Source organism: Eleutherodactylus coqui, chromosome 4, assembly GCF_035609145.1.
Source record: "Eleutherodactylus coqui strain aEleCoq1 chromosome 4, aEleCoq1.hap1, whole genome shotgun sequence".
Classification (NCBI taxonomy): Eukaryota; Metazoa; Chordata; class Amphibia; order Anura; family Eleutherodactylidae; genus Eleutherodactylus; species Eleutherodactylus coqui.
The window spans coordinates 271,443,137-271,462,824 of record NC_089840.1 but is presented as its reverse complement, the minus strand read 5'-3'; the positions used below and the strand labels follow the sequence as shown (position 1 = coordinate 271,462,824).

Here is a 19,688-nt window from a genome sequence, read left to right as displayed (position 1 = left end):
CCTTTCCTCTGGCTATTTCTGCCCTAGGGGCCCTCTCAGCAGCCTGCCGCCTGGCCCTTGCAGTTTCTGTCCTATGGCCCTCTTAGTAGCTAGGCACCTGGCCGTTTCCTCTAGCTATTTCTGCCCTGCGGCCCTCTCAGAAGCTCCTGCCTGGCCCTTGCCTCAGGCGTCTACTGTCCTGGGGCCTCTCCCAGTAGCCCACTGTCTGACTCTTGCCTTGGACTAGGGGCCCTCTCATATAGTATGAGCTCACACAGTGCCACATGGCAAGAAGATTCATGATGTAGGCCGCTGCAGCGATGTTGAGAAGGCGGAGCAAAGAGAGAGCATAATGGTCGACCTATCAGATGGCACCTAGATGTCATCTCAGCCAATCTCTTTTTCTGTATAATTAGATAAACGAGCCGGTTATTACATGGACAAAGAGGTTGGCTGAGATGCTGCCTATCTGTATGTAGTGCAGTGAGTGTACTGCTGCGTCTGCCGCTTGTGCGGAGGTTGGAGGCGCACTCTTGGCTCGGGGCCCAATGTGGGATCAAGCACCCGTGTGGGGGAGTCCAAATCTATATGTAACCCTTTCTTTTCAATCCTTCTAACAAGCTCTCCATGCACTGATTTCCTGCTTAGCCTGTGGTGGGCTTGTGCTTCAGATATAGCCAATGAAAGGAAGCAAAGCTGCAGTGTAAATCATGGTAAAAACTTTGACGAAACAGGAGCAGATTTCAGACTATCAGAGACACTAACAGACAATGCAGCAAGGCTGGAGTCACTGATCATAGCCCTATCCTGATGTAGCAGAGCTAAGTAGCAGCCGCAGTCTGCAATATCAGCATCAAATATTAGCAAAGTCTCTAATGGCGAGCAGGAACGACGGACGGGCTCCAATATTAGATAATTATAGGGATTTTGAACCATCGTAATACGTTCGTATCACTAGGGTGTACTTAGAGGGGGTCCCAATACCTGGAAACTCCTTCTAAGCACTTCATGAGAAGCAAAGTTAAATATAACGATTCTTTCTGGCACCACTAGGGGGAGCTCACTGAATATTCCTTTCATTATGAGATCAATGGAACTATGGGAACTGTATAATTCACTATGCAGTGAGCTAGCTCCACCTAGTGGCGGTTGCAGGAAGACAGGATTTTATCATTTAACACTGAGGCTGTATGAAGGGAAGCTGAGGATTTGGAGCAGTGTATCATTAACCAGAACTCCTTCTGCTATTAACCACTTCGTGAGCGCTGCAGCTGCGGGCAGTCGTGAAGTGTTTATGGAGTGGGCTCGGGAGCTGACTCCGCTCCATACCCGGCAGCCCTCAGCTGTTTCTGATAGCCACTGGTGACTACCACGATCAGGATTAGCTCTGATTGTGGCAGTTAACTCCTTAGAGGCCGCAATCAAAGCTGACATGCATCTAAACAGTCCGCAGACCCCTTCCCACACCCTATCGACACCCCCTATAATGTGATCAGGGGCTGCCGATGGTCTAGCCCACTAAAGGCTCCCAAAGCTGGAATGCATAGATGACTATGGCAGGATTTGAAAGGCAACGTCAAAAATCGCTAAATACTGAAGTACTGCAGTATATAGTATAAGCAATCAAATGGTTGCAAGTTCAAGTCCCCTATGGGGACGAAATAAAAGAGTAAAAAAAGATTTCACAAAGTTTTTTTTGTAAAGTAAAAAATATTTTAAAAAATTAGAAGAAAAAAACTTTTTTCCATTTTCCCCATAAAAAATCTAAACAATTAAGAAAAAAACAACACATTAATCCTGCAACAATGAGGGCTGTACAAAAAAGCGATGCTATGCTACAATTGCAATATAATTTGATATCCCAGCTCTCCAAATATGTGAATGGAAAATAATCAAAAAGACTTGTGTTTCTCAAAATGGTACCATCAAAAACTACAGCTCACCCCACAGAGCAAACTACCCCCCTCGCAAAAAAAGGCACAATTGCATTCTCTTTTTATTTCTCCCCTCTTAAAAATTACTTAAAGGAGATGTCCCGCGCCGAAACGGGGTTTTTTTTTTTTTAAACCCCCCCCCCCGTTCGGCGCGAGACAACCCCGATGCAGGGGTTAAAAAACCCACCCGCACAGCGCTTACCTGAATCCCGGCGGTCCGGCATCTTCATACTCACCTGCTGAAGATGGCCGCCGGGATCCTCTGTCTTCATGGACCGCAGGGCTTCTGTGCGGTCCATTGCCGATTCCAGCCTCCTGATTGGCTGGAATCGGCACGTGACGGGGCGGAGCTACACGGAGCTACACGGAGCCCCATAGAGAAGAGGAGAAGACCCGGACTGCGCAAGTGCGGCTAATTTGGCCATCGGAGGGCGAAAATTAGTCGGCACCATGGAGACGAGGACGCCAGCAACGGAGCAGGTAAGTATAAAACTTTTTATAACTTCTGTATGGCTCATAATTAATGCACAATGTACATTACAAAGTGCATTAATATGGCCATACAGAAGTGTATAGACCCACTTGCTGCCTCGGGACAACCCCTTTAAAGCTTACCTGTACATTAAATGGCGCCATCAAAAAATACATCTCGTCCCGCAAAAGAACATGTAATGTAACTCATACTCATAAGTCAAAAGAAAAATGTAAAAAGTTATGGCTTTTGGAAGGTGGGGCATTTTGCGGGGAAGGGGGGGGGGGGGCAACTGAAATGTACGCGCAAAATACTAACATGTTAACGTGGCCATTGAAATCAAAGGGTTCTATTCTCTACGTATTGCGTAACGCTGCGCAAATACGGCCGTGTGAATCCGGCCTCAAGGTAGTTTCTAATTTTTAGCTCCTGCAGTATCTTTTTACTGCCCGTAGGTGTCAGTGTTGCACATGTTAAAGGCATTCGCCATAGAAAGCGGATTTTAGTACAGTCCTCATCCCATCAGAGTCTCCAGCTGACACCGTCCCAAATACAGAACTTTGAAGCGAATAGCATCGTGTTGTTGCAAGTAAAGTTTTATAAAATATAGAAAGTAGCAGAATGATCCAAAATTCAGAATTTTGCAACTTTGTATATCTTATAAAAGTTTACTTGTAATTCCATCTCTGTTCACGTGCGGCGCTGTATAACTGTATTATAAGGAACATCAGGCTAAGTAACCTGCATCTATCTGCTGTACAATATATGCTGTAATCAGTGGCACCACCTAGTGGTACAAATGGTCATGGCAGAAATGTACAATTTCTGTCAACTGAAAAAGATGCTATCAGGTTGCATAGTAAAGAGCAGAGCGCCCTCTTGTGTCATTACTGGTCTCACATTATTACTTTATAGGAGCCACCCTTCTTTTATTCTGAGATCATGCACAAACCCCTCAGTGTCCGGCACACAGCCATCCTGTTACATGACATGATAATTGCTCACATATCCCAGATGGGGGCGCATATGTTGAGCACTGTATGGCAGTATTATTAGGAGACTCTTTGGTTGCATTATTTGGGTTTTGCAGGGGGTATTAAATGGGGGCAACCAGAGATACTCCCCCCCTTCCCTCACAAAAAATAAAAATAAACTAGAGATACCGATATCAATATTTTCATGTGCCTATCTCATATCTACATATGTCTATTTATGCCATATCTGTCTCTCTATCTATCTAATATCTATCAAATATCTATCTATCAAATATCTATCGCATATCTATCTACCTATCAATTATCTATCTATCTGTCTCATATCTCTCTATCTCTGTATCTCATATCTCTCCTATATCTATCTATTGAATATCTATTGCATATCTATATATTTACCCATCGAATATTATCTATCTCTCTCATATCTATCTATCTATCTATCTCATATCTCTCCTATTGAATATATATCTATCTATCTCATATCCCTCTATGTCTATATCTCATATCTATCCTCTATCTATCTATCCATCTATGTATCGAATATCTCTCGCATATATATTTACCGATCGAATATCTATCTAATATCTCTCTATCTCGGTATCTCATATCTCTCCCATATCTATCTATCTATGTATCTATCGAATATCTATTGCATATTTATATATCTACCTATCGAATATCTATCTCTCTCATATCTATATCTCTATCTGTTTCATATCTATCTGTCTCATATCTCTCCTCTAGCTATCTATCTTATATCTCTTCTATTTCTATCTATCTATCTATCTATGGAACGTCCATCAAATATCTATGTATCGAATATCTACTTATCTATCTATCTATTGAATATCTATTGCATATCTATCTAAATACCTATCGAATATCTCTCTATCTCTGTATCTCATATCTCTCCTATATCTATCTCTCTCATATCTCTCCTATCGAATATATCTATATATCTATTTCATATGTATCCATCTAATAGCTTTCTGATCTCTATCTCACATCTCTCGTATATCTCGCCTATCGAATATCTATCTATCTATTTATCTCATATATCTCTATCTCTGTATCTCATATCTCTCCTATATCTATCTATCTATCTAATATCCATCTCTATCATATATTTTTTGCTATCCAATATATATCTATCTATTTTATATCTATTGAATATTTATCTAATATCTCTCTATCTATCTAATATCTATCAAATATCTATTGCATATCTATCTACCTATCAATTATCTATCTATCTGTCTCATATCTTTCTATCTTTGTATCTCATATCTCTCCTATATCTATCTATTGAATATCTATTGCATATCTATATATCTACCTATCGAATATTATCTATCTATCTATATCTACCTATCGAATATCTATCTATCTCTCTCATATCTCTCCTATTGAATATATATCTATCAATCTCATATCTCTCTATGTCTATCTCATATCTCTCCTCTATCTATCTATCTACCGATTGAATATCAATCTAATATTTCTCTATCTCGGTATCTCATATCTCTCCCATATCTATCTATCTATGTATCTATCAAATATCTATTGCATTTTTATATATCTACCTATCGAATATCTATCTATCTCTCCCATATCTATCTATATCTACCTATCGAATATCTATCTCTCTCATATCTATATCTATCCGTTTCATATCTATCTGTCTCATATCTCTCCTCTATCTATCTATCTATCTATCTTATGTCTCCCCTATTTCTATCTATCTATCGAACGTCTATCAAATATCTATGTATCGAATATCTGCTTATCTATCTATTGAATATCTATCGCATATCTATCTAAATATCTATCTATCTATCTATCTCTGTATCTCATATCTCTCCTATATCTATCTATCTATCTCTCTCTCTCATATCTCTCCTATCGAATATATCTATCTATCTATTTCATATCTATCCATCTAATAGCTTTCTGATCTCTATCTCACATCTCTTTTATATCTCTCCTATCGAATATATCTATCTATCGAATAGCTATCTATTTATCTATCTCATATCTCTCATCTATCTATCTATCTAATATCTTTCTAAACTCCATCTCACTCATATCTCTCTTATCGAATATCTATCTATCGAATATCCATCAAATATCTATCTATCGAATATCTATCTACCTATTGAATAACTATTTATCTATCTATCTAATATTTATCTATCTCTTGAATATTTATCTATATATCTACCTATCTATCGAATATCTCTATATCTCTGTATCTCATATCTCTCCTATATCTATCCATCTATGTATCTATCAAATATCTATTGCATATCTATATATCTACCTATCGAATATTTATCTATCTATCGATCGCATATCTATCTATCAAATATCTATCTATCTATCTCTCTCATATCTATCTATATCTACCTATCGAATATCTATCTATCTATCCATCCATCCATCCATCTCTTTGTGATATTCCCTTTGTACACGGCACATGTACTGCTCTGCCTTAAGGCTTATGCCTTCTGGGCCTCAGCAGTCATTGTTCCCCTGCGTAGGAGTCATACTAATGTGGGTACGGATGGGACAAGCTCTGCAGATGTCACCAGTAACAGATGTTGCGTTGGTTGCGGCCGTCTCGCACACGCGGCAGGTACCTTCTCCCGGTAACGCAGCTGATAATCCAGAATCTTCCCATTGGGCTGTTCGGGTTCCGGCCAGGTTAACGTGATGCTCTGCATGGACCGGCTCACCTGGTGAATGATGGGTACGGCAGATGGCACTGGAATGGAGATGATAGGACATGAGTGGAGAAGAGGGAGAGAGAAGCGGCGGCGATGGATGGGGGATATAAATGGAGCGGAGAAGATGAGACGGAACATATTTTCATATGTATCAAAAACATACATAAAAATCGTAACACACAGAAACACTGCGCTGTGCGGTGACATGTGACTGCGGGGAGCGTGACGCTTGGCCGGAGCTGTCACTTTGAATTTGGGTCACGGCATCACCGCCTCTTACGAGACCCCTCACGCATGCTACAGAGAAAGCGTCACAAAGACAAATTCAATTAGAGTGCACGGCCTGGGGGAGAGCAAGACAGAGACGCACAGACTGGCAAGTAGACAGCCAAGAAAGCTGGAAGGAGCTGCAATCGGCAAGCAGATTTCACAAGCGGTTGCGCTAACCTCTACGGGGTCGGGGAACTATTGTTCATGGCTTTATGGAACTTGTAGTTCTGCAACAAGAGACGGCATGATACTTAGCCTAGGGCTCCGCGGCCACTTTTGGTCATGTGACCATCTTGCAACCACTAAGTTTCCCTCATTTGGGAGAAGTAGGGAGATTCTTGCTATTGATGCGCAATTTCTTCTGCGGTAAGGATGTATTCACACTAGTGTTATGGGTTGGTCACCCCCATTTGTAGTCTATACAGATAAGTGTATAAAGTGGCTGTATACTCAAAACGGAAGATTTTTAATCAAAACTATTTGCAAAGTTGCTTCATTTTCTTTCCACTGCAGCTACAAAAACAGTGGTTGCAAAACTTTACACGCCCGATGATTATTTTTGTTTTCCATTATAAATCACAGTGGAGTCCTAGCCTTATTCTTTAAGGCCGCCCGCACACGGCCGAGTCGGATTCCACATGCCGGATTCCGGCCCGGCCGGTGACCCCTCGCCTACATATCCGGACCTGTAATGCGGATGTGCGGCTGGCGCACATGCGCAGTATAGATGGTGCCACATCGCCGCTAGGCAACGACGTGGATCCCGTGAGCTTTCCGCAATGATGCTGTGCTTTCTTCCCCACGAGTGGAAAATCACAATCGATTTCCGCTTATGTAGAGGAAATCGTGTTTTGCCATAGCACACTATGGGCGGCATTTGCAGCAGAATCCGTAGACTGGCGCCCGCTCCGGATTCCGCAATGCAAATCCACCCGTGTGCAACCGGCCTAAATCAGCAAACTGTGACCTGTACATCTCTAGTTGCTGTGAAACTACAACTCCCAGCATGCCACGGTGGCCAGGCATGGTGCGGGATGTAGTTTTACAACAAATGGAGAGCAGGTTGCATACCCTGCTTTAGGAAAAAATATAGTAGTGTTAGATAGTATGCCAACCTGGCATGGCTCATCCCGGGTGTTCCTGGTTCAAGGAGTCAGGAGGGGTATTGTCTCCCCTTGTGGAGAGCACCTAGACAGTGAGTGAGGAGACTTATAAGGCCATGCATGCTCCTCTGGGTAATATGCAAATAAGGGAGATGGAACAATACCTTTGCAGCGCCACCTGTTGGATGGCAGCATTCCTGTAAATCAATGTCTGATCTTTTATACAGGTCTTAACAAACATTGGGAATTGAAAACCGAGCCAGAATCCATTGGTTCAGGGAGAGAATGCTAGAGCTGCAGTGAAGACTGACACATGAATGGGTAAACTAAGCATCTCTGTACACTAGGCATATTTACAGAACATGCAGGATCTATGTAAAGCTGGGTGTCCCTGACAACCTTATATGGGCACTGCTATGGTCATTGGGAGGGTCACTTATCATCTGTAAAAGTTTTGACAAGAGGGCGACTCAGGATATAATTTTTGTAACTTTTTGTTTTAGGGGTGGAACACTTAGTAACGAGATGCCAGGATTAATTAGAGGAGCGGCTCACCCTCATTCTCACGTCTACAACACTAATCCCAAGTGTGAACATATCAGCGACGTGACAAGTAGGGAGCGTGCGAGGAACTTCACAGTTCTACTGGGGGGGGGGAGCTCTCACTGCAGCAGTCCAGCCAGGCGTGAATGTTCAGGCCTCCCATAACTATGGATTCAGCCACCAGCAAACAAAGGGCGGCAGAGGGAGACGGCGAATCTGCGTTTTGTGCCAAGTTTGTCTTCCTAACTGACAAACCCCCCCTCCCCTCCCCCATATGTCAACAAACAGGCAAAAATTAGGACATATTTCACCTAGAAAACAAATTATAAAAATATATAAAATAATAAAAAACTTTTGCAACTTCCGTTTTATTGTGCGAATACATCTAAAATGAAGCAAGTCGTGTCTAAGAATAGTTTCCGTTTTGCGTATACAGCCCTCGTGCACTTTTATAGACCGCGCAGGACGATTTGCAAAAGTGTTTTTATTTTGATGCACTGGAGCGATACAAAAAAGGTTACAAAAATACACTTAAAGGGGTTGTCCCGCGCCGAAACGGGTTTTTTTTTGTTTTTTTTTAACCCCCCCCCCCCCCCCCCCCATTCGGGGCGCGAGACAACCCCGATGCAGGGGTTAAAAAAACAACCCGCACAGCGCTTACCTGAATCCCGGCGGTCCGGCGTCTTCATACTTACCCGGTGAAGATGGCCGCTGGGATCCTCTGTCTCCGTGGACCGCAGGGCTTCTGTGCGGTCCATTGCCGATTCCAGCCTCCTGATTGGCTGGAATCGGCACGTGACGGGGCGGAGCTACACGGAGCCGGCATTCTACACGAGCGGCCCCATAGAAGACTGCAGAAGACCCGGACTGCGCAAGCGCGGCTAATTTGGCCATCGGAGGGCGAAAATTAGTCGGCTCCATGGGAACGAGGACGCTAGCAACGGAGCAGGTAAGTATAAAACTTTTTATAACTTCTGTATGGCTCATAATTAATGCACAATGTACATTACAAAGTGCATTAATATGGCCATACAGAAGTGTATAGACCCACTTGCTGCCGCGGGACAACCCCTTTAAAATATGGTCTATTTACCAATTCTCTCTTTGAACGGAGGTTTTGGAAAACTGCGTTGTTTCCGGAGCTGTGTACGGTACACAGAGATCCCTGGAGGTGCGATTCTTTATGTTCTCAGAGAGTTAAAGGGATGTCCACTTGTAAACTATTCATGGCCGTCAATAGTAAATTAGCAGGGATGTCCTGTCACCTGAGACCCTGCCAATCAGCTGTTGTCCAGGCCCATGTGTTCCTGCACTGAGTGGATTTCTGCAGGAAGCAGACAGCTCCATTGTTACTGCAGTGGCCAAGTTTGGTATTACAGGCATCGAAGTGAATGTGAACTTATCATGCAATACCAAGCCTGGCCACTGCAGTGAGAACGGAGCTGTCCAGTTCCTGCAGAAATCAGCTCATTGGCAGGGTCCAGGGCGACAGATCCTCGCCGATCTACTATTGAAGGCCTATTCAGAGGATAGGCCGGCAATAGTTTACAAGTGGGCAACGCCTTTAAATCAAGCATTTTTTGTGTTAGGTGCACTTTAAACAAGGGTGGCGGGAAGAAGCAGTTAAAGGGTTAATAGTAGTCACTTTGCTTGGCCACTGTATATCCTCCGGCCATATAGTGAGTGTAACCACTGTACCACCTGTGTTGTAAGTGTACACATGTCATGGTGGCCCGAGGTCCGGTTTAAGGAGCTGTATAGTGGGCACTAGTAGACCCTTATTAGTTCAGCCTCTTAAAGGGGTCATCTGTTTTAGACAATCCCATTTTGTTATAAGCCCCCCTAACAACAAGCTGTTTACAAGGTGTCCAACTGCTGTACCTCCAGTGATCAGCAGAACCTCACAGCAAGTGTGTGATATCCCAACAGCGCCTCCACAGGGACAATGAGGTATTATACAGTTCTCAGTGGGATCGCTGTGTTATATTTGGATATGTTGGGTCCTCCAGACAAACGATTTGTAGCCACATTTCATTCTGGAGGTCTCGTATCTCGTCCGTACTGTTATCCAGTTCTCTGAGCGAAGGCAGCAGTGTAAAGAAAGGCGGTTTTATATCAGGTTGTCATGGCTGCATTTCCATATGGAATGATGTGTCTTATATTTATATACTATTACAAATATGGGGAGGGATTTCTGAAGGGTTTTGTGCCAGCGGGAAAAAGTCGCACATTTTAGGGCCTGTCATACTTCACAAGCATTTGTTTGTTTTTCTCCGCTGTTCTTGCTATTTTTGAAATACATCGATGGAATTAAAGGGGTTTTCAGGACAGAAAACAAGATAAATGGCATTAAAATGAAGAAAAATTGAATACCCACCTATCCCAGCGGCTCTCCGTCCAGCGCTGCAGCCCCGCCGCTTGGAACTTGGAAGTAGTGTTAGGCTGTCTGTGCCGTACATTGTGCATGTGACCACCCAGCCACTCAGTCTTCAGTCGTGATTCTTCCATGGCCGCTGCAGCCTGGTGCACAATGTATGGTACGTGAGCGCTGCTTCCAGGGTCCGTTCGGCGGGCATCAGGGCTGCAGTGCTGGACAGGGAGCTGCCGGGATAGGGGACTATTCAACTTTTCTTTATTTTAAGCCCATTTTTTTTGTCTACTCCACCACTCATGTTTATTCGGAAAACCCCTTTAATCCGGCAGGATGGGGTCACCATTGGACAAACTGGTGCATTTATGAAGGTTTACATCAGAAAATGGCGCAAAAAGTAGTGGAATATTGACTGTTTGGGGTACGGATATCCAACGATGGGACACATTTATCAAGAAGTGTGTGTTACTCCAAATCGATTGTCCCTACCATATGAAATGCCGATCTTAATAAATTTTGCTCACATTGGGAATGTTTTTGTCCTCCATTATTTACACTGCAGGCTGCATCCAGAGAACTGGATTAGAAGGGACTTCATGGCCGGACAGAAGCCGCCAGACCATCTTGTAGAGGTCAGATTCACTGCCACTCACCTGACTGACTGATGCTGACGTTCAGCGATGTGTACTTCGGTTGTTCGACGCTCATCTCCGACACCATGTTAGTCGCCTGCACCTCCAGAGTATAGGCCACCCCGGGCAGCAGTCCTGACAACTGGACCCTCGTCTGGGTGACCCCCACCTGTCCAGGCCTGAAGGTCACTCCGTCCCCGCAGCGGAGGCAGCGGCCCGTCACACACTCCTTACACGCCACCGAGTACATGATGTCTGCACGGCCCCCCATGTCTTTCGGGGTTCTCCATGTAAGAGATACAGATCCCGGACCGGTGACTTCATAATTCAAGTCCCACGGAGCGGATGGAGGTCCTGGAGGCGGAGGGAGAGGATGGTTATTTATGTAGCATCAAAGTCCCAACTATTATAAGTACCGCTACTCCCTATATCGGCTCAACTGTTATAACTACCGTCATACTCCTATTGAGGCTGAACTATTATAACCATTACTATACCTCAACAGGGGCTCAACTATTCTAAGTATCACTATAACCCCCAGGGGTTCAACTCTTATAACTACTGCTATACTCCTACAGGGGTTCAACTATTATAACTACTGCTATATCCCCACAGGGGTTCAACTATTATAACTACTGCTACACCCCTACAGGGGTTCAACTATTATAACTACCGCTATATCCCCACAGGGGTTCAACTATTATAACTACCGCTATACCCCAACGGGGGTTCAACTATTATAACTACCGCTATACTCCTACAAGGGTTCAACTATTATAACTACCGCTATATCCCCACAGGGGCTCAACTATTATAACTACTGGTATACCCCTACAGGGGTTCAACTATTATAACTACTGCTATATCCCCACAGGGGTTCAACTATTATAACTACCGCTATACCCCTACAGGGGTTCAACTATTATAACTACTGCTATATCCCCACAGGGGTTCAACTATTATAGCTACTGCTATATCCCCACAGGGGTTCAACTATTATAACTATTGCTATATCCCCACAGGGGTTCAACTATTATAGCTACTGCTATATCCCCACAGGGGTTCAACTATTATAACTACTGCTATATCCCCAAAGGGGTTCAACTATTATAACTACCGCTATACTCCTACTGCGGTTCAACTATTATAACTACCGCTATACTCCTATAGGGGCTCAACTATTATAACTACCGCTATACTCCTACAGGGGCTCAACTATTATAACTACCGCTATACTCCTACAGGGGTTCAACTATTATAACTACCGCTATACTCCTATAGGGGTTCAACTATTATAACTACCGCTATACTCCGACAGGGGTTCAACTATTATAACTACTGCTATATCCCCACAGGGGTTTAACTATTATAACTACCGCTATACTCCTACAGGGGTTCAACTATTATAACTACCGCTATACCCCTACAGGGGTTCAACTATTATAACTACTGCTATACCCCTACAGGGGTTCAACTATTATAACTACCGCTATACCCTCCAGGGGTTCAATTATTGTAACTACCGCTATACTCCTACAGGGGTTCAACTATTATAACTACTGCTATACCCCTACAGGGGTTCAACTATTATAACTACCGCTATACCCTCCAGGGGTTCAACTATTATAACTACTGCTATACCCCTACAGGGGTTCAATTATTGTAACTACTGCTATACCCCTACAGGGGTTCAACTATTATAACTACCGCTATACTCCTACAGGGGTTCAACTATTATAACTACTGCTATACCCCTACAGGGGTTCAATTATTGTAACTACCGCTATACCCTACAGGGGTTCAACTATTATAACTACCGCTATACTCCTATAGGGGTTCAACTATTATAACTACCGCTATACTCCGACAGGGGTTCAACTATTATAACTACTGCTATATCCCCACAGGGGTTCAACTATTATAACTACCGCTATACTCCTACAGGGGTTCAACTATTATAACTACCGCTATATCCCCACAGGGGTTCAAATATTATAACTACCGCTATACTCCTACAGGGGTTCAACTATTATAACTACTGCTATACCCCTACAGGGGTTCAACTATTATAACTACTGCTATACCCCTACAGGGGTTCAACTATTATAACTACTGCTATATCCCCACAGGGATTCAACTATTAGAACTATCGCTATATCCCCACAGGGGTTCAGCTATTATAACTACCGCTTTACCCCAACAGGGGCTCAATTATTCTAAGTTCCACTATATCCCCACAGGGGTTCAACTATTACAACTACTGCTATACCCCAACAGGGGTTCAACTATTATAACTACTGCTATACCCCTACAGGGGTTCAACTATTATAACTACTGCTATACCCCAACAGGGGTTCAACTATTATAACTACTGCTATACTCCTACAGGGGTTCAACTATTATAACTACTGCTATACCACTACAGGGGTTCAACTATTATAACTACTGCTATACCCCAACAGGGGTTCAACTATTATAACTACTGCTATATCCCCACAGGGGTTCAACTATTATAACTACTGCTATACCCCAACAGGGGTTCAACTATTATAACTACTGCTATACCACTACAGGGGTTCAACTATTATAACTACTGCTATACCCCAACAGGGGTTCAACTATTATAACTACTGCTATACTCCTACAGGGATTCAACTATTATAACTACTGCTATATCCCCACAGGGGTTCAACTATTATAACTACTGCTATATCCCCACAGGGGTTCAACTATTATAACTATATTTCACAGAGTAGGCAGAGCAAAAAGTCTCCAAATTTAACTTGAGTAGCCCTTTCACAGTGGTGACTTGAATTAAAAAATATAATTTTTATTTTGAACTTTTTAAAAATGCACATATAGGGGCACAACACATAAAACAACAAAAACAAAAAAAGTAAGTAAGGGGCGTGGTAAATACCATCCAACCACACCGTCACTAAAGATGGGCATCCAATTGTGCTGTGTGTGTGGGTGTTTGTGTGATCTGGTCACCGGCGACCACGAAGTTGTTTTGTCCTGCTTAAAGCCGGTAATGTATGAGGCAGGGGTATATTGGTACTTGGGGTTTGTAAGATTATCCCCAGTTGTTTTGGTCTTTTTTTATTTATAAAGCCCACACACCGTAGATGGATGCAATTTTTAGTGATTTGAACGTTCGTTTCTTCACAATTCTTTTTTGCCCCCCCCCCCCTTTTTTTTTCAAAGGAGGGTAGAGGTACCTGACCAATTCCTAAATGGATAGTCGGAATTGGCCTTGGCCGTAGGGATCATCTCCCGAGGTTGCTAGATATGTATGATGCCAACCTCCAGAGAGAGTCTCCCGGTTAGTATAGGACGGCCTCGCCTCTATAGATAAGGGTCGTAGTGTAAATACTTGACCCAAGCGTATTCGAATTTCCCTTTTTAGTATGCTGATTCTCGTATTTAATTGCTCGACGCGTTTCACCACTTCAATTCTCGTGGATCATCAGGAGCATTATAAATCGGGATTGAGTAGAGACAGTATAGGTGATATCATGAGGTCACCAATAGACCAATTGATAAAGAAACGAATATCTTAATTTCTCCTTTCCACTGGCGAGATAGTTGTGCGCTTTCAGTGCGATGTGAGAATGCGGGTTCTCGGGGGAAGGTCCTGCACGTGTGGTTCTGTGACAGCCTTCCATTGGCGATGTTTGGGGGCAGGCTGCGAGGCGAGGATTAAAAATCGCAGCAGGGGGATTGTTTCAGCGTTTTTTTCTCTCGCACACACAGCGTAATGGCAGGGCGGATGTCGCGTCGCATCGCAGCGCAATCGCAAACTTGCGGTTTTGCGGCGATGCGGTGCGATCTTGGCATTGCGATTTTCTCGCAGCGATTATCGCCGTCGCCAGTGGAGAGGAGCCCTGAGGGACGATCGTTTCCACAACATCAGAGGACCCACATTCCAGTAACCATTGAGGACTCCCGATCCAGTGCTGGGTTTACATGGAGTCTAATAATAACAAATGAGCCCTTCCCATCCACATGATGTGTACATAAGGGGGCGTAGTCTATCTTGATAGGTGGACAAATTGATCACACCCTCTTGAAGGAGGGCACTGCACTATATAAGGCAAGCACCTTGCATCCAGAGCTCATTCCCTAGCCTACCATCTGGGCTATGGACACCAACTTTTGTTATTTTCATCTTGTATCCACCCTTTTCTTCTGTCAATTCTGACACTCTGGGAAAAGAAACTCGGGCGGGTTCTGTTAGATAAGCTCCTACACGTAACAGGCTAGTAAACCACTAGTCTGTTTATGTGATAGCTAAAGAAGCAGCAGATTGGTGAACGGGGTGTTCTCTATAGAGAAGCAGGGGGCTAGTGCTTCTCTCCTTTTCCTCACCTGGGGATATGTGTCCTGAATAAGCACAGGCACAAAAACCCTTGCGATACCGGCTTAGCGTCCCAATATGCATATTGCATAGGACGAACCGGCTATCCAATCTCTGGACAGAGACGGATTGCTCCAATACTACTTTACTCACAGCATAATACTGCATCCCTATGGTATGTTTCTGTGAGTAGTAGCAGCTTGAACATTCCCGTATCAGTCCTGCACACCCCACGCCAGACATTCGCATTCAAGGCTGATTTGGGTCATTAGGATACGCTATCTCTGGCAAATCTCAAATTATTGCTTTTGTCAATAAGAGAAATTTGAGTATCGAACTTTCTACCCAGGCTAGACCCGATCCTTTGAGAAACCTGCTGCATGAACAGGCCCTCCAAAAATTAAGATATTCGTTTCTTTATCAATTGGTCTATTGGTGACCTCATGATATCATCTATACTGTCTCTACTCAATCCCGATTTATAATGCTCCTGATGATCCACGAGAATTGAAGTGGTGAAACGCGTCGAGCAATTAAATACGAGAATCAGCATACTAAAAAGGGAAATTCGAATACGCTTGGGTCAAGTATTTACACTACGACCCTTATCTATAGAGGCGAGGCCGTCCTATACTAACCGGGAGACTCTCTCTGGAGGTTGGCATCATACATATCTAGCAACCTCGGGAGATGATCCCTACGGCCAAGGCCAATTCCGACTATCCATTTAGGAATTGGTCAGGTACCTCTACCCTCCTTTGAAAAAAAAAGGGGGGGGGGGGCAAAAAAGAATTGTGAAGAAACGAACGTTCAAATCACTAAAAATTGCATCCATCTACGGTGTGTGGGCTTTATAAATAAAAAAAGACCAAAACAACTGGGGATAATCTTACAAACCCCAAGTACCAATATACCCCTGCCTCATACATTACCGGCTTTAAGCAGGACAAAAAAACTTCGTGGTCGCCGGTGACCAGATCACACAAACACCCACACACACAGCACAATTGGATGCCCATCTTTAGTGACGGTGTGGTTGGATGGTATTTACCACGCCCCTTACTTACTTTTTTTGTTTTTGTTGTTTTATGTGTTGTGCCCCTATATGTGCATTTTTAAAAAGTTCAAAATAAAAATTATATTTTTTAATTCAAGTCACCACTGTGAAAGGGCAACTATTATAACTACTGCTATATCCCCACAGGGGTTCAACTATTATAACTACCGCTATACTCCTATAGGGGTTCAACTATTATAACGACTGCTTTACACCAACAGGGGTTCAATTATTGTAACTACTGTTATACCCCAACAGGGGCTCAACTATTATAACTGTCGCTATATCCCCACAGGGGTTCAACTATTATACCCCAACAGGGGTTCAACTATTATAACTACTGCTATACCCCAACAGGGGTTCAACTATTATAACTACTGCTATACTCCTATAGGGGTTCAACTATTATAACTACTGCTATACTCCAACAGGGGTTCAACTATTATAACTACTGCTATACTCCTATAGGGGTTCAACTATTATAACTACTGCTATACCCCTACAGGGGTTCAACTATTATAACTACCGCTATACTCCTATAGGGGCTCAACTATTATAACTACCGCTTTACACCAACAGGGGTTCAACTATTGTAACTCCTGCTATACCCTAACAGGGGCTCAATTATTCTAAGTTCCACTATATCCTCCAGGGGTTCAACTATTATAACTACTGCTATACTCCAACAGGGGTTCAACTATTATAACTACCGCTATACTCCAACAGGGGTTCAACTATTATAACTACTGCTATACTCTTATAGGGGTTCAACTATTATAACTACCGCTATACCCCTACAGGGGTTCAACTATTATAACTACCGCTATACCCCTACAGGGGTTCAACTATTATAACTACCGCTATACCCCGACGGGGGTTCAACTATTATAACTACTGCTATACCCCTACAGGGGTTCAACTATTATAACTACCGCTATACTCCTACAGGGGTTCAACTATTATAACTACCGCTATACTCCTATAGGGGCTCAACTATTATAATTACCGCTATACTGCTATAGGGGCTCAACTATTATAACTACCGCTGTACCCCGACGGGGGTTTAACTATTATAACTACTGCAATGCCCCTCTACAGGCTACCACCCAGCCTTCGCAGAATCCCATAGGATACTGAGATCTGTAGTGCGCTCCCCAGACCTCATATGGGGCAGAGGCGGAGCTTACAGTAATATGACATACTGGTTGGGAATACCCCCAGGGGCGGAGCATAACATATCCCCACATTTAAGATCGAGGTTTCGGTAAGCACAAAGTGTGGGCTCTGGGGTCTGCAGCTCCCTCGTGATTTAAGGACAATTAGCTTGTCACTGAAATGGGGGCATCATAACTGTCGCTTGTCCTGCTGCCACAGGACTGTGACTACAAGGCAGTCCACATGCTTGTCGGGTTGTTGTGGGTAAAGAGGGGTCACCAATATTACTGGGCTCACTATGGGGGACACTATTACTAGTAGAGCTACTATGGGGTTCACTATCACTACTAGGGTCACTATTGGAGGCACTATTACTACTGGAGCAGCGATGAGGGTCACTATTACTACTGTGGCCAGTATGGGGGGCACTAATACTACTGGGGTCACTATGGGAGGCACTATTACTACTGTGGCCAGTATGGGGGGCACTATTACTACAAAAGCTACTATGGGGTTCACTATCACTACTGGGGTCACTTTGGGGGACACTATTACTACTAGAGCTACTATGGGGTTCACTATCACTACTGGGGTCACTATGGGAGGCACTATTACTACTGGAGCTGCGATGAGGGTCACTATTACTACTGTGGCCAGTATGGGGGGCACTAATACTACTGGGGTCACTATGGGAGGCACTATTACTACTGTGGCCAGTATGGGGGGCACTATTACTACTAAAGCTACTATGGGGTTCACTATCACTACTGGGGTCACTTTGGGGGACACTATTACTACTAGAGCTACTATGGGGTTCACTATCACTACTGGGGTCACTATGGGAGGCACTATTACTACTGGAGCTGCGATGAGGGTCACTATTACTACTGTGGCCAGTATGGGGGGCACTAATACTACTGGGGTCACTATGGGAGGTACTATTACTACTGTGGCCAGTATGGGAGGCACTATTACTACTAAAGCTACTATGGGGTTCACTATCACTACTGGGGTCACTATGGGGGACACTATTACTACTAGAGCTACTATGGGGTTCACTATCACTACTGGGGTCACTATGGGAGGCACTATTACTACTGGAGCTGCGATGAGGGTCACTATTACTACTGTGGCCAGTATGGGGGGCACTAATACTACTGGGGTCACTATGGGAGGCACTATTACTACTGTGGCCAGTATGGGGGGCACTATTACTACTAAAGCTACTATGGGGTTCACTATCACTACTGGGGTCACTATGGGGGACACTATTACTACTAGAGCTACTATGGGGTTCACTATCACTGCTGGGGTTTTACAGGGGGAGTGTCAGTCCAGCTTATTAATTCAAGGAAGTTTACTGCGTGGACCTTCAATCTACTATTATTAAAATATAACTTTTATTGTGAATAACTAAAAGAGAAAAGCGAAAGAACAAAACATACATATATTGGATCAGATACGGAACGATAAGTTAGGATCAAATGCCACTCATATAGACTATTAGAGACCAACTAGGTTGAGTCAAACTATTAAACTCAACTATTGCGTATTGTTGGTCTTAGAACATGACTTAATTGTCCAAATTTACTAAACATGTGTCATTCTGATGGAGAAAATGACGCATGTAAGAAAACGTTAAGCGTAATCCTACGCGTTTCCCCCAGCTTGTGGGTTCTTCAGGGGTTCCAATACGTTATTTCCAGTGATATACTGGATGGTGGCTGGAAGGTAATTCGTTATGAAACCTCAAAGTATCCACAATTGCCTCAATTATTGGGTATTGGATACGGAGGAATCAAATAAAGATCTGCCTTATTTAGAGACTAACAACCAAGTTTATACTTAATGGTTGTTTTCGAATGGGAAATGTTCCCTGACAGATCTGTAATTATCCCAGTTCTACAATAGCAATGATTGAGAATAGGGTAAACATAAGAACAGATCTATTCTCTAAATTCAGGTTTGACCGGGATAATGTACCACGGTCTAAAGAAATTGCCGTCAAATATAGTTTGTAAAATAACTATCTAAAGCCCTCTGTTGCTCTGCGGGTATGGGTTCAAGTAGATAGTTAAATAGAACCTAAGC

General features: G+C 43.4%; 1 protein-coding gene across 1 annotated transcript in view; it reads right to left on the bottom strand.

Annotated features, from left to right (window-relative positions):
- The window catches only part of LOC136626693 (ephrin type-B receptor 5-like), an 81,488-nt gene that overhangs the window by 32,547 nt on the left and 29,253 nt on the right, over positions 1–19,688 (bottom strand). Inside the window, exons 5-6 of the mRNA XM_066601711.1 lie at positions 11,047–11,379; positions 6,020–6,144 (exon numbers count right to left, since the gene is read on the bottom strand). Of these exons, the coding sequence (XP_066457808.1) occupies positions 6,020–6,144; positions 11,047–11,379 (458 nt within the window). The remainder of the gene's footprint in view (positions 1–6,019; positions 6,145–11,046; positions 11,380–19,688) is intronic.